Consider the following 15,247-nt stretch of genomic DNA (forward strand, 5'->3'; position numbering starts at 1 on the left):
TCTACGAGAATTATTGAAGTCTTTTAGGAAGGGCAACATTAGGCTAATGGGTGTCCCAGAAGCAGGAGAGAGAGATAGAGATAGAGATAGATTCAACACCCATTTATAAAACTTTCAGTAAAATGAGTATAGAAGGAATGTACCTCAGCATTAATAAAGGCCATATATGATAAACCTACAGCTATCCCTGTAGGGTCAAGAATAAGACAAGAATTCTCACTCTCACCACTCTTTTTTTTTTTTTCCTGCCCCTTCTGTTCCCTTCCTCCCTCCAGCCCACCACGCTCCACTCACTTTCCAGTCTTATTCAACATAGTATTGGAAGTCCTAGCCACAGCAGTTAGGGAAGAAAAAGAAATAAAAGGCATGCAAATTGGAAAAGAAAAAAGTAAAGCTTTCACTGTTTGTGAATGACATGATTTTATATATAGAAAACCCTAAAGATGCCACCAAAAACTATTAGAAATAATAAATGAATACAGTAAAGTTGCAGGGCACAAAATCAACACACAAAAATCTGTTGTGGACTTCCCTGGTGGCGCAGTGGTTAAGAATCCGCCTGCCAATGCAGGGGACACGGGTTCAAGCCCTGGTCTGGGAAGATCCCACATGCCGCAGAGCAACTAAGCCCGTGAGCCACAACTACTGAGCCTGTACTCTAGAGCCCACGAGCCACAACTACTGTACCTGTGAGCCACAACTGCTGAGCCCGTGAGCCACAACTACTGAGCCTGTGTGCCACAACTACTGAAGCCCACGTGCCTAGAGCCCATGCCCTGCAACAAGAGAAGCCACCACAGTGAGAAGCCCATGCACTGCAACGAAGAGTAGCCCCCGTTCACCGCAACTAGAGAAAGCCCACGTGCAGCAACGAAGACCCAACGCAGCCAAAAATAAATAGATAAATAAATTTATTTTTAAAAAAAGTCAGTTGTGTTTCTGTGTGCTGACAATGAGTGAACAGAAAGAGAGTTAAGAAAACAATCCCATTTACAGCCACCACAGCAACAACAAATGCCCAGGAATAAATTTAACCAAGTACACTGAAAACTATAAGACATTGTTGAAAGAAATTGAAGAAGACACAAACAAATGGAAAGATATTCCATGCTCATGGATTGGGAAAATTAACATTGTTAAAATGTCCATATTACCTAAAGCAATCAACAGATTCAATGCAATCTCTACCAAAATCCCAAGGACATTTTTCACAGAAATAGAACCAAAAAATCTAAAATTTATATGGAACCACAAAAGACCCTGAATAGTCCAAGAAATCTTTTTCCTTGGGAAAAAAGAACAAAGCTGGAGGTATCACACTCCCTGATTTCAAACTGTATTACAAAGCTGTAGTAATCAAAACATCATGGTGTTGACAGAAAAACAAATACATAGATCAATGGAACAGAATTGAGAGCCCAGAAATAAATCCATACAAATGGACAATTAATTTATGACAAAAGGAGCAGAGAACATACAATGAAGAAAGGATAGTCTCTTCAATAGATGGTGTTGGGTAAACTGAACAGCCACATGCAGAAAATGAAAGTAGACCGCTGTCTCACACCATACATAAAAATCAACTCAAAATGAATTAAAGACTTGAATGTAAGACCCAAACCATGAACTCTCAGAAGAAAACGTAGGCAGGATTAGCTTTGACACCAGTCTTAGCAATATCTTTCTGTATATGTCTCCTCAGGCACGGAAAACAAAAAGCAAAACTAATCAAATGGGACTACAGCAAACTAAAAAGCTTCTTCACAGCAAAGAGAGCCATCAGCAAAGCAAAATAACAAGCTTCCGAATGGGAGAAGATAAAACTCATATATCCGATATTACGCATTTTAATAGTATCCAGAATATGTAAAGGACTCATAGAATTCAACAACAAAAACCCAAACAATCCAAGTTAAAAATGGGCAGAGGAGCTGAATAGACATTTTTACAAAGAAGACATACAGATGGCCAATAGGCACATGAAAAGATGCTCAACATCGCTAATTATTAGGGAAATGCCAGAGTTAGCTGTCGCTTCACTCCTGTTAGAATGGCAATTATCAAAAAGGTAAGAAATGACAAATGTTGATGAGGGTGTGGAGAAAAGGGAACCCCCTCCAACACTGTTCGTGGGAATGTAAATTGGTGCAGCCACTATGGAAAATAGTATGGAGAGTCCTTAAAAAATTAAAAATAGGGAATTCCCTGGCGGCCCAGTGGTTAGGACTGCACGCTTTCACTGCCAAGGGCCCGGGTTCAATCCCTGGTTGGGGAACTAAGGTCCCACAAGCCGCATGGCGTGGCTAAAAAATAATAAATAAATAAAAATAGAGCTGCCAGATCATCCAGCAATTTCACTTCTGGGTATTTATCCAAAGATACAAAAGCAATAATTTGAAAAGATACATGCACTCCTATGTTCACGGCAGCACTGTTTACAATAGCCAAGACATGGAAACAACCTAAGTGCCCATCAGTGGATGAACGGATAAAGAAGTTGTGGTCCTTATATACAATGGAATACTACTCAGCCATAAAAAGATGAAATCTTGCCATTTGCAGCAACACAGATGGACCTTGAGGGTATCCTATCAAGTCAGACAGAGAAAGACAAATACCGTATGATTTCACTCATGTGTGGAATATAAAAAATAAAAAAACAGAACGTGAACAAACCAAACAAAACCACGTAGATACAGAGAACAGAGTAGCGGTTGCCAGAGGGAAAGGGGCAGAGGGGAGGGTGAAATGGGTAGAGGGGATGAACTGTATGGTGATGGATAGAAACTAAACCTTTGGAGGTAAGCACACTATAGCATATACAGAAGTAGAAATGTAATGTTGTACACATGCAACTTGTATAATGTTATAAATCAGTGTCACTGCAATAGAAAAAAACAATTTAATGAGCAGACGGAGCTAAGAACAGCAGAAGGGGAGAAGGGTGCCCCAGGCAGAAGGCACAGCCTGAGCAAAGGCACAGAGGCTAGAAACAGGGTATCATGTGGGGAGCTGTGAGCGGCTGAGTATCGTCCTGGATGAAGTGGGAGAAGAGGAGGGTGATAGCGGGCAGCGTCCAGGTCATAGAGGGCGTGCAGGGGGCCCGACCTGTCTGGCAGTCAAGCAGGAGCTTTAAGCAGTGGAATGACATGGTCCTGTTGTCTCTCACTGCCTGCCTGGTGGAGAGTGGAGTTGGATTGGAAGGAACAGGGCAGAGGACAGGGAGCTCAGTGAGGAGGCTGGTAGAGAAACGCCTGGGGCCGGGGGGCAGGCCAGCGGTGGGTGTACAGGAGGGAGGGAGAGCGTTGAAAGGATTTCCAAGGTGACATGCACATAATTAACTGGCTGATTGTTTCTACCCACTGAGATAAAGTGCTCCAGCGGAGGGAGAGGCAGGTGGAAGGAGGACGTTTCCAGTGTGAAGTGTTTGCCTGATGGATACATGAGGTTGGAACTCGGGGCCTCGGGGCGGGGTCGGGCCCAAGGGGCTGCTTTGGGAGGCATCAGCTTGCAGTGATGCTGAAAGGCTGGGAGCAGATGAAGTTGCCCAGAGAGTGGATGTGGGCGTGGAGGTTCTGGCTGAGGAGGAAAGCCTGGGGACGCTAGCACCTCGGGACAGTCAGGGAGAAGAAGCCGAGGCCGAGGGAAGAGAGGAGGCTCAGGGGCTTGAGAATTTCAGGAGGGGGCAAGACCACAAACTCACCCATTTAGTATTTACCTTTGGCTTCTTGTGAAAAGGTCTGGAGACGTGCCCAGGAGAGACGGGCCACGGGATTGTGAGAGAAAGTTAAAATGAGCAAGGGTCCTGTGGGTCAGAGCAGAGCAACCGGCTGGTTTGTTCTGCGTCTCCTGGCAGCCAAGACAGAAAGGCAAGGAGCGAGTTACCCAGGCCTGGGGACCTATCAGAAGAGACACGAGATTCTTTTTTTCTTTGTGTTTAAATTTCTGTCATAATTTCTAATATGGGAAGTAGCAATAACTACAGCTTGCATAAACAAAAGTTCTTTGGGGTCCTCAATAAATTTTTTTTTTTTTTTTTTTTTTTTTTTTGCGGTACGCGGGCCTCTCACTGTTGTGGCCTGTCCCATTGCGGAGCACAGGCTCCGGACACGCAGGCTCAGCGGCCATGGCTCACGGGCCCAGCCGCTCCGCGGCATGTGGGATCCTCCCGGACCGGGGCACGAACCCGTGTCCCCTGCATCAGCAGGCGGACTCTCAACCACTGCGCCACCAGGGAAGCCCTCAATAAATTTTTAATGGAATCTTGATACTAAAATGTTTAGGATCACCTGGATGAGGTAATAAATCCCCATTAAAAAAGAGAAAGTCAAACCCCATTATCAGAAAAGAATAAGAAGGATGGATTTAAGATTGAAATGAACGAGTCAATGTTGTAGTTACAGGAAGAGAGAATTCAGAAAGAGAAAAAAGATGTTTTTAGTAAGATTAAGAAAAAACATAATGTTTTAGGCAAAAGATCCATATGGCTATGCACCCTTTTAACTTCATCAAACAAGGCCATCTGTTTCCCAGAGGTCACTACCAGCTCGCAGACAGTGTAATGCCGCTGTTTCCTGTGCTCATTTATACTTGGTGGTGTCTGACATTTTGATTTTGTGAATCTTGTATTGGTAGGTGTTAGCCCACATTTCCTTGATTACTAATGCGATTGAATATCTTCTCAAATGTTTGTGAAACATTGTTTCTTCTGTGGAATTCCTTCTGAACCATTGGCTGTCTTTTTCTTACTATGTATAGGAATTCTTTATATATTCTTTATATTTATTGCATGACAAATATCCTTTTCCAGTTTGGAGACACCAGCTTCTAAGTGATCAAAGTTTATGGCACAGTTCTTTCGTTAAGAGACATTCAGCACATCCTGGAAAGTGTCTAACAGAGTGTGATGGTTTTCGTTTGCTTCTTGGACAGACTCTTGTTGAGAACCAAGGTGTAATGTAATGGCAGGTGATGGTTCCGGGTCTGCTTTGTCCTACTGGGTGATTTGCAGCTCCTGGTAATCTGACTTGACCCAGATGGAGCTCAACGCACCCATGTTTTTCAGGGACAGGAGCAAAGAGGAAAATATCTGAGACCCAAGTCTGTGGGCGAGACAGAGAGGCAGCACTCGGGGGCCCTTGATAAGGTGCTGGCTGGCCTTATGAGCGAGGGTGTGAGGGGATTTCTTTGACACCTGCATGTGTCATACCAGTGCCGCTTTCTCCTGACCAGTGACTCCCTTGCCTTGCCCTGCGGGTAGCTGTGTGCACAGGTGCCTGTGCGTGGAGGTTCTTCCCAAACATTTTGAACCACCTGCAAGGGCAAAGAACGCGTTGACTCCCTGTGAGGTCTAGGGGTGTAACCCCACACCTGAACTTTCTTTGAAGTTTCACGATTTAGCTTTAAAAAACTAATGAGCATTTTGCTTTCCACTCCTCAAAAGGAGTAGAAGCCCGTGCTTTGGAACACTGGTGAATGTGGGCCCTGTGTGGGGTGGCACCCAAGACTTAAAGCTCCCCGGCTGCCTATGCTGCCAGTGCCCTGGAGACCCACAGCTCCCAGAAGCGGGGCCCTGGTGGGTCGGGTGGCCAGGCCTGCATGGAGCAGTGAGGCCAGCAGAGGGCGCTCCGTCCCCACCTGGTGGAGTCTCGGGTTCTCGGGACCACTAGGAGTTGGGAGCCTGCGTCACTTTTGTGAAAGGACGCTCTTACCTTTCCTTGAGAGCTGTTCTCAGGAAAGCTCCCGAGCAAGGCTCTGTGTTGACAACTGCAGGCCACAGTCCCCTGTCCCAGATAACTCCCCAGGGGGGGTTCCTGAAGTCCCCCAGTGCCCCAGCCACCTGCCAGCATCTGGAACCCTCACGGGCTGGGGGCTCTGAGGGTGATGCCGCGTGCTCCAGCAGAGCTGTGCGATGGGACTGCCAGGTGTCCCTTGTCTGAACGCGTGCAGACGCCTCACAGCCCATCAGCTACACCAGTGCTTCATTGGTGTGCTGTGTGCATGGCCCTGGCTTGGGAGAAGTGGGAATATCTGTCTTCGTAATCGATGCTCCCACGGAGGAGTTAGGGAGACTGGCCAAACGTGCGGGGAGAGCACAGAGGAGTCTAAGACAAGGGAGGACGCTGGGCTGTAGGTGGGGCGTGGCGTGGAGCGAGTGACTCTTCTCTGAGCGCCTGTGTTGGCTTATATAGACCACAGTGATGGCATCGACGCGCTGTGCTACCGCTGCTCCCTTAACTGGAGGCCTGGAGCCTCGGGGGCAGAGACCACACTGTGTGCTCATACAGAGTAAACGCACAGCAAGAGCTTGACAGTGAGTGGACGAGCCCTAAGCTGCGGCGGGAGTTCTGGGGAAAGATGGAGAGGCCGTAGCAGGCAGCCCTTAGCTCTGCAGGAAGCCAGGTACCCCAGGATGACTCTGACGGCCGAGGACCACCTTCCAGCGGACCCCCTGGCCAGCTTCCCCAGGGTCCTGGTGTGCAGTGGGCTTCTGGCTGGCACCAGGGCCAGAAACCAGCTTTGCAGTGTCTGGTTCTCCACCACCTGCGCACTGTAAGGTGTGGCCTTGTCAGAGGCAGCTGCTAGTTCACAGGATAATGACCCTGCAAGACGCTGACCCGTTGTTGCAGGAAGATGACCTAACAACGGCCAGACCGTGAGGTCACCCTGCTAATGCACTGAAGGCCCAGAATGGAGGTATAAGTCACGGCCACCTGCAGGCCAGGTCTCTGTATCAAGTGTCTCTACCCAGACCTGTGATGGTGCCTGGAACCTGCCACGATTGCATCTTTCCTTTGGGCCGCTAGGACTTTCAGGATTAGCACCCAGCGTTGACCAGGAGGCCTAGGAAGTGGAGCCTGAGGCAGGGAGCTGGGCGGAGGGTCCCGAGGGAGGCACAGCCTCCTGGGGCCGGTCCTAGGGGAGGACTCTCCCAAGAGCCCGGCGCCCTCGGGACCTCTGTTGGGGCCGGAAGAGCGGCCTTCTCTCCTTCCCCTCTTCACTCAGGGAACCACATGCTCCTCTCATTCCAGGTCTCCAGAAAGTACAGTGACATCGAGGAGTTTTACCAGAAACTCAGCAGTCGTTACCCAGCGGCCAGCCTTCCCCCGCTCCCCAGGAAGGTGCTCTTTGTTGGGGAGTGTGACATCCGGGAGAGGAGAGCCATGTTCGATGAGATCCTGCGCTGCGTCTCGAAGGATGCTGAGTTGGCAGGCAGCCCTGAGCTGCTAGAATTCTTAGGTACGGGAGGCTCTTTCTCAAATTCCTGAGGTCTCTGCTGGCCCAGAACTAGGCCTCCCTGCCCTGGCTTGGCGGGAGGGGGGTCCACATACCCCCTGCAGCCCAGAAGCTTCAGCCAGGCTGTTGAGGCCCATGGGCCTCACTGCCGTGCTTGGGCCGGGGTGGTGGGTGGAAGAGGCCTGGGACCCAGCCCTGGAGGACTGACCATCTGGGTGCTGGATGGGGCTCACCCAGGGCCCTTCTCCGTAGTCTAAGCCCAGCCACTCCCCGCCTAGCCAGCCCCCTCCAGAGCTCCCCCCACCCGTACACACGCCTCCGCCTCCCACCAGCCAGGCCTGGGGGCCTGCAAAGTCTGGAGAAGGCTGTGCTCCCACAGCCAGGCTGGTGCCCTGGTCCCTGGGGACACCTCGCTCAGCTGGTACCCCTCACCGAGAGGTTTGGAGCGTGGCTCCAGGCAGCCCCTCCCACCCAGTGATGGGAACCTCGAGCACTTGCAGTCCAGGTCCTGCGGCCTCCTGTCTTCCCGCTAGTCCTGTCTGTCGGATGGGAGTCGCCCGGCTAACAGGTGCTGGTGAGAGTCACATGTGCAGAGCTCGCCACACAGGAGGCGCTGTAGAAGCGATGGCTAACGTCTCACCCCCACTCACACCTACTGGACTCAGAACGCTGCGGGCGTGTCCCCGTCCTGCGCCAACACCCCGGGGCAGGGGGAGCGCGGGGAGGGCTCCCATCCGGGGGTGCGGGGCACTCACCGCATTTAACTCTTTTCCCGAGTACCGTGAATCTCCTAGTTTCCCAAGACAGATGGGAATTTTTTAGAAGAAAATTAACAGGAAATAAACCAATTTTGAAAAAAAACAATGTGGGGAAATAAAAGTGGAACGGGTGAGCGCACGGAAAGCCGAGCCTGGTGAGACTGCAGCACCGGTTTTCTTCTCTCCTTTCCCACGCCCCCCACAAGGGTCTTCGGGCTGGGGTCTCTCCGGCCCTCCTGTTTACTGAGGTCACAGCCCTCCGCCCTTTGCCTCTCTCTGGGTCTGCGTTGACTGTAGGAAGGGGGCCCCAGCCTATCCGTAGCTGGAAGAAACTCCCCATCTCCTGGCCCTCTGTGTTACGGGGAAGCAGGATAGGATGGTCTGACTTTCCTAGCCTCTCCGTGCCTCAGTTTCCTTATCTGTAAGATGGAGGAACAGATAGGATCTCTCACGTGGGATTTTTGCCATATTTAAATGAATCTGTACCTGTAAAACTTTTTATTACATGATGCTTATTCCATGAAATTGACGGTTCATGAGATTTTGAATGGGATTTTTACATTTGTCCTAATAAAACAACAGAGCATAATATAATGCAACATAGTCATTGTCACTCAGTTCTACATACTGTGTCAGCATACATATCACATCCTATGTGCCAGGCACTCTGGGGCATATAGGTGGCTTCTTTACCCACAGGGTCATATACTTTGTAAGTAACTGCTATCAAAAATACACTATTCAGTAAACTACTTAGATAGAGATAAACAAGTAGTGTAAACCCACGCTTCTCAAACCATTGTGGGGAAGGACTAACTTTTTCATTCCCAGTATGTCACAAACAGCATTCCAAGGTACTGTGGAAGTTTCTGGATGCTTGCTCCGCCTTTCTGTAGTTACCTTGTTGTGGACACCCGCCTATGGACCACACTTTGAGAAGCGCTTATGTAAGCCAGTTCGTAGTGAAGCCATCACAGTGCGTTCTCGAATCTTCCATGTGCTCGCGGAGCAGTCACTGAGTTCCTAGTCTAATCACCCAGACCCTCGGAGCAAGTCTCCAACCGTGGTTGGCAGAGCTCCCCGATGGGCTCCGCAACTGCAAAGCATTTCTGGAACTGTTCTGTGGGAACCCACGTACACTGGCTGGCTTCTGCCATCAGCCCGTGGACTGTAGCCTGTCGTCCCAACAGGCCCTGGGCTGCAGAGGTTCAGGAACTGCTCCCTCTGTCCCTCTGTCTTCTCCACCCCAGGCTTTGCTACCCCCATCCAGACCCACCATCCTGGTCCCAGGACGCTGCAGGAAGCCCCCAGCCTCGGGTGCTGGCACTGGAGCTTGCGCGCCGGGAAGTGCTTCCTCGCGTCCCCCCGGCGGTGGGTGTCAGGTGCCCTCTCTGTCTCCCTCCACAGGTACCAGATCCCCCGGGGCTGCGGATCTCAGCAGCAGAGATTTCTCTGTCCTGGACACAGACAGCCAAGGGGGGGACGACGGGGATGCTTTCGACTTCTTCCAGCAGCAGGATCGAGTGGAGGGTGAGGGTCTCCCCACGCTGGACCAGAAGGGCCAGGATGCAGGGAAGTCCTCAGAGGACGAGGCAGAGGAGGCCCTGGACCCTCTGGGCATCATGCGGTACGTCTCCTCTTCTGGGTGCCCCCCCCCCCCCCCCCCCGGTCTGGTCTGTCTTTCTCCAGGCTCCTCCCTCCCTCCTGGGAGTCTGAGAAAACCGGTATCCCTGGGTTATTGCCCCTAGGGGCCTGGTACTCAGGGAACTGGCTCTCTGCTCGTCCCAACATCACCTGGGTCTTTGGGGCTCAGCCCAGGTATCTCCTGCCCCTCCCTGCTCACAGCGTGGCCCCCCACCCCCCAGTTCTGCACTGAGACCAGGCAGGGCTGCCCCCACCCCTGGCAGTTCAGCACCCCAGGAGGCCTGGGTTCTCAGTCCAGCTCGTTGCTGACAGCCTGTGACTCGTGATGCGTGACTGGAGCTCCCTGGGCCGTGTCCCGCTGCTCTGGGGACAGGGCTGTGTACCTTGGCCCTGCCTCCCCAAGGTGGTTGTAAGGCTTGGGGGGACTGGTGACCCCTAAGCTGCTGACTGTGATGGAAGGAGGTAGAGTGAGCCCCAGGGTAAACTGTGTCCCCTTTACACGCGCACACTTGCACACACACGTACACACACACGTACACCGGAGAAGAAGAGGCAACTAGCTGTGGTCTTGATGGCCCCTTGGTGTCCTGATTCTGTCACCTTCCTGTTCCTTCTCCTTTCCTGTCCCTCTGCCTGCCTTTAGCCAATCAGTGAGCTGCTCCTGAGCCCCCACTGGGAGAGCACCCTGAGCTGGGGGAGGGGCTGCAGGCTAGATGAGACCGGAGAGCCAGACCCCAGGCTCCCCAGGCCCCTCCGATGGGCACAGGCTGAGGCGTTGGGCAGGACCTCCCGACCAGAAGGAGATGAGGGGGAGCCCGACAGACGCAGCCCGCCTCCCAGGACCCTCACTTCTTGGCCCGAATGAGCAAGAAACAAGGTGGGAACTGCTGATCTTGAGCACCTAATACGCGCCTGGCATTGTACTTTGCACTTTGTCTACTGTGTCTCATTGACAGCCTGCCCCGCATACAGCTGTTAGTATGCCATTGGACAGATTAAAGAAACTGACGTCTGCAGAGGCCAGGTGCCTTGCCCGAGGTCAGGCGGCTTGGTGGCTAATGGTACTGGGGTTCCAACCGAGCTCAGGGTCCTGTCCTGGACTGCGGAGCCAGACTCCCTGGACCAGAATCCCGGCAATTTACCCCTTTCCTTCAGTTTTCTGCAAGGAAAGCAGGATAATGATAGCACCCATCTTTTGCGGCTCTCATGAAAATTAAGTGAGTTAGACGTCACGGCCCCATCGTTCTGCCCCACCACCTCTGCAGAGGTGGACAGACCACAGACCCAGTGACATTCTCTCTGCCTGTCTCGCAGGTCCTGTTCCAGAAAGAAATTAGAGCCAAAGAGAAATCAGGCAGGGACAAGTTCAACTTAAACAGCGTGAAAAATACAGTCGAGAGAGCACTGCCCACCACCCGCAGGCCTTCCTCTCCTAGTGGGGTGTGTGAGGGTGGGCACATGAGGACATGTGGCTGCAGGGTCGACGTGAGACCAGCCTGGAGGGGACGAGGAGTCAGACTTGGGAAAGATCCCAGGCGCTCGGGGAGACGGGGGGCCGGAGCCGGAGGTCCTGCCGCTCCTTGGTGCCAGGTGTCAGGCCCTTCCAGCACCTCCCACCCCCGCTGGCCTTGTCCTAGGAGGGGGTCAGCGGCCTGTGGGAGTGACTGCGAGGTTATGTCGGGAGAAGTTCGTAATAGCCGCTCGTTATCAGCCTTGTGCGACCCGAGGGCCTTGTTGGGCTGTATTTGTTTGAACTCAGCCTCTCTGTTATTCTGAGTAACCAAATGTTACTTGCTGCCAGACTGCTATGGGCTTGCGTGGTTTGTGCCAGCCTCTGGCTAAAGGACGTGCTTAGCAAAGCAGCTCCTTTTTTGGGTAGGAAAACGCTCTTTGGGGTTGGCAAGGGCCGCCTTTAATTCCCTGCTTACTCCAGTAGCAGATGGTTGGGTGAGGTGCTGGCTGTCTGGGGACCCCCTGCGCCCCAGCACCATCCCCAGCTCTGCACTCGGGGGGCCTCCTTTCTGAATCCGAGGAGAGCTGAGCACCTAAAAGGGATCCCGGAGGCTTTTGACCTTCTGCCGGTCTTTCTTTTAATACCGATGTGACAATAGTCAGTGCTGTCGTCTCCACTGGGAATAATAACAACTAACATTTTCTGAGAGTTTATTAAATGCCAGGAACTGATTAGCATTTACATGAATAGATATTTTCTATTCTATTTCTTTTTTTTTTTAAGGGTCATGACTCAACCAAATTGCTTTCCATATCCACCGTGGGTCTGGTTTGGGAAATGGTGCCCTAGGAGGCGGGTTCTGGCGTCGGGCTCGTTCTGTGTGTGAGGAAGCTGACATTTGGAGTCCAGTAGCTCATCCAAATTCATCCAGCCCCAGATGGCAGTCAGGACTTGGTGTCACCTCCCTGCCCTGTCCCCGGATCCCAGTCTCCCAGCAGATTGGGAGGCAGGCAGGGCCCTAGGATTATACCCCCTTCAGAGATGGGAAAATTGAGGACAGAGTTGCGCGGGGACTTGGCTAGTGCCTTGTGTGTGGCAGGGCCCTCCCTTGAAGTGAGGGTGTCCCCTTGGCCTCTCGTGGGACACCCAGGTGGGCCTGTTGACTTCTTTGTACAAGGCTGCCTACCCGACCCTCTGGTGAGGAACATTCTGTTCTTTGCAGGAGACTTAGGCTTGGCCTGCATATTTCTCCATCCTGTGCCCTCAGTTCCTCTGCGGCTGCGGCTGCGGCTGCGGCATCCTTGCTCTCCCAGCCCCCCACCTCCCTGAGCGCCCATCTGGGCCGGATGCCGGCCTTCCCCAAGCGGCCACGTTTCCAGGCGGCAGGCGCTGGCCCTTCCTGCCGTGGCCGCGCCGGGGCGCTGTTTCTCCACTGTGGGGTTGCTGGACGGGTGGGGGCCACGGCACAAAGCCTGGCTTTCCTTTGTCTGTAAAACCTGGTTTTGATTAGGGAAGGACGCACTGCTGCATGCTTAGAAAGTGCCTCAGGATAGACAAAGCCCTCACCGCCTCCAAATCCCACGCTGCCACGCTCCTCTTTTCGGAATTTTTGTGTGTCCCTGTCCCGGCCAGTCCATGTAACTGCAGACATAGTACACATGCCTTTTTACACTCCGCTCTTGCACTTAATGTCCTCACGATCGGTTTCCATGCGGAACACAGTTTTCATGTTTAACTTTCTATTTTAGAGACTTCACAGTCCTGAGAAAGGTGAAGTTCTCCCATAATAGTTTTGCCTTCTGCTGGAAATACTCTGCGAGGAACATTTTAAATTGTAACTGAAATGATGTATGATTAGTGTAGAAATATTGCAAACACCGCTAAAAGCCCTTTCATCATGAAAGGTGTACACTTTTGGATATTCACGTTTTACTACCGAAATGGAACTGCGTTACGTGCGCCATTCCATAATTCGCTTTTTTTCAGCTTACACACTGGGTTTTCCCGGATCAGTAAATAGACTTGTACATTCTTAACTTGGTGCTAGCCCCAGGCCGATGTGCTGTAAATGGCATTCCCAGGCCCCCGCTGGGGGACACTGTGGTGTTTGCCATAGGTTTTTGCTATTACAGGCAATGAAAGAACTTTCCCCCCAGTCACCTGACCCAGAGCAAGGTCCTAAAAGCTTCTGCTGGGGGTCTTGGTTGTGCCTCTCCAGTGAAGGGGTCTTTAAGGACTTAATTCCCCTGTGTTGGGAAGTCCTCCCTGCTTTTCCAAACCCTGCCCATCCACAAGGCCCGCTGCCCCCTCCTCTTCCCCCAGTGTCCAGGGAGCTCCGCAACCTCCAGGCCCCAGGTCCCTGAGGACCCTCAGCTTCCCAAGGGGCAGGCTGGCTCCTGCAGGATCACGCTTTCCTGTAAGACTGGGCTTCCTGCTGTCTGCTCCAAGGAGGGGGAGCCAGCACCCGGGGCCCTGTGCCGTGGCCTCAAGTGGTGAAGCTGGACGTTTCTCTGGAACGTGAATCATGTGTTTTGTCATAAATATTTATACAGATTTTGCTATATCTTTCCTAAAATAACCGTATGTGTTTTAGTATAAAAATACCTCGCTTCCTTTATTCGGATGGAACTGCTACTCTGGGATCATTCTGTGGTTCTGAAGACTTCCGGCACGCTGCCAGGTGCCCCCAGATCTACTAACCCAAGATTTACTTATTTTCCCGCCAGCTTTATTGAGATAAAATTGCCATGTGACGTGTGTAAGGTTAAGGTTCACCATGTGATGACGCGATGCACCTACGTAGTGTGAAATGATTACCACAATAAGGTCAGCCATCGCCTCACCACCGTTTCCAAGATAGAGAAGCGAGGCGACCCCCAAGGACAGGAGCTCTGCAGGGACAGCTTGGCCTCACCCCGCCTCACGAGGGGCCCCAGGAGCTGCTCCTCCTCGGACGCCTCTTGCTAAGTATCCCGGCTGTCCCTTTTGGGCTTACGGCCCCTTTAGGGTTCCAGCCCCCGCCTAGGAGAGCAGAGCCCGGCCGGGAATTCTGCACCACCTGGAGCTGGTTAGAAATGCAGGTTCCACCTCAGGCTCCCTCGAACCTGGACGGGGCCCAAGAACCTGTGTTTTAACGAGCTCTTGGCACGCTCCACAGGCAAATTCCTGCTTGAGGAGCCCCCCAAACCGAGCTCAGCAGAAGTCTGGGAGAAGCAGGAGGACAGTGATGCAGAGAGCAGGTGCACCAGCCGCCAGTCTCTGCCACTCACAGGGGTTCCAGTAGGCGGGCTCGGGGAGGCCTTTCCTGTTACTGTCAGCCCCCGGCCCACCACTGTCTCTCGGGTCTCCCTCTCTGGTCTCCTGCTGGAGGGCCGTTCTTCCTATCGCTCTCGGGGCTGTGAGCCAGGGCTGGCGGCCTCGCGCTGTACCTCCACGCACAGCACTTAGCCTCGGCCGTCCTGGGTCCAAACAAGGAGCGTGCAGGGGGCACAGTGGGCCCCTTCGTCTCACCCTAGAGCTGTCACGGTGACTGCAGCATCAGCTACCGTTAGGGGTGACCACAGCACCCCCTACAGGCATGGGTTTCCCCATCCACGGCAGTGCACAGAGTCTGTCCTGAGTGAATAGAAGTGTCAGGGACAAACACATGGAACAGTGCCTTCCACTTTTCTAACTGAGTAGCAAGACGCTTTGGTTCTAGAGAAATCTCATACAGGACCCTGATATATGAAACAGACAGAAGTAAAGTTGGCCGGGTTGGGACAGGAGTGGGGACTGGATCTCTGCCCCTCAGCCTCAGCCCACCTCGGTGGCGGCCCTGGGCAGCTTTGCAGAAGGCCAGGGCCCCTGAGCGTGGTTTGAAGGCCACTGGATGGAAAAGCAGGAAAGCCTAAGATGTGTGGTCACCCCAGAGCAGGGCTAGCGGCTGACTGTCCCAGGTTCAAGTCCCGGCTCTGCCACTTAGCAGCCGGTGGGCCCTGGGTGGGTTGCTGAACTTCTCAAAAGCCACAGTTTCTCTCTTTGTAAATTAAAGTCCAGGCCCAGTGATTGTAAGGGTAAAACGGGATGAAGTACAGGAAATTTCCTTTGTATGATGTTAACACTATTTGAGGTTTACTTTGCTCTGAAAAAACCCTTGGGTGTTTAAAGTACACAA

The 15,247-nt window shown here is 52.4% G+C and overlaps 1 protein-coding gene across 2 annotated transcripts in view; it reads left to right on the top strand.

Annotated features, from left to right (window-relative positions):
- HS1BP3 (HCLS1 binding protein 3) overlaps positions 1–15,247 on the top strand; it is a 53,225-nt gene that overhangs the window by 6,489 nt on the left and 31,489 nt on the right. For both annotated transcript variants that reach the window (XM_079940101.1, XM_079940100.1), the window contains exons 3-4: positions 7,032–7,239; positions 9,402–9,621. In XM_079940101.1, coding sequence (XP_079796227.1) covers positions 7,032–7,239; positions 9,402–9,621 — 428 coding nt within the window. The remainder of the gene's footprint in view (positions 1–7,031; positions 7,240–9,401; positions 9,622–15,247) is intronic.

The sequence above is a fragment of the Stenella coeruleoalba genome (assembly GCF_951394435.1).
Source record: "Stenella coeruleoalba genome assembly, chromosome: 13".
Taxonomy (NCBI): Eukaryota; Metazoa; Chordata; class Mammalia; order Artiodactyla; family Delphinidae; genus Stenella; species Stenella coeruleoalba.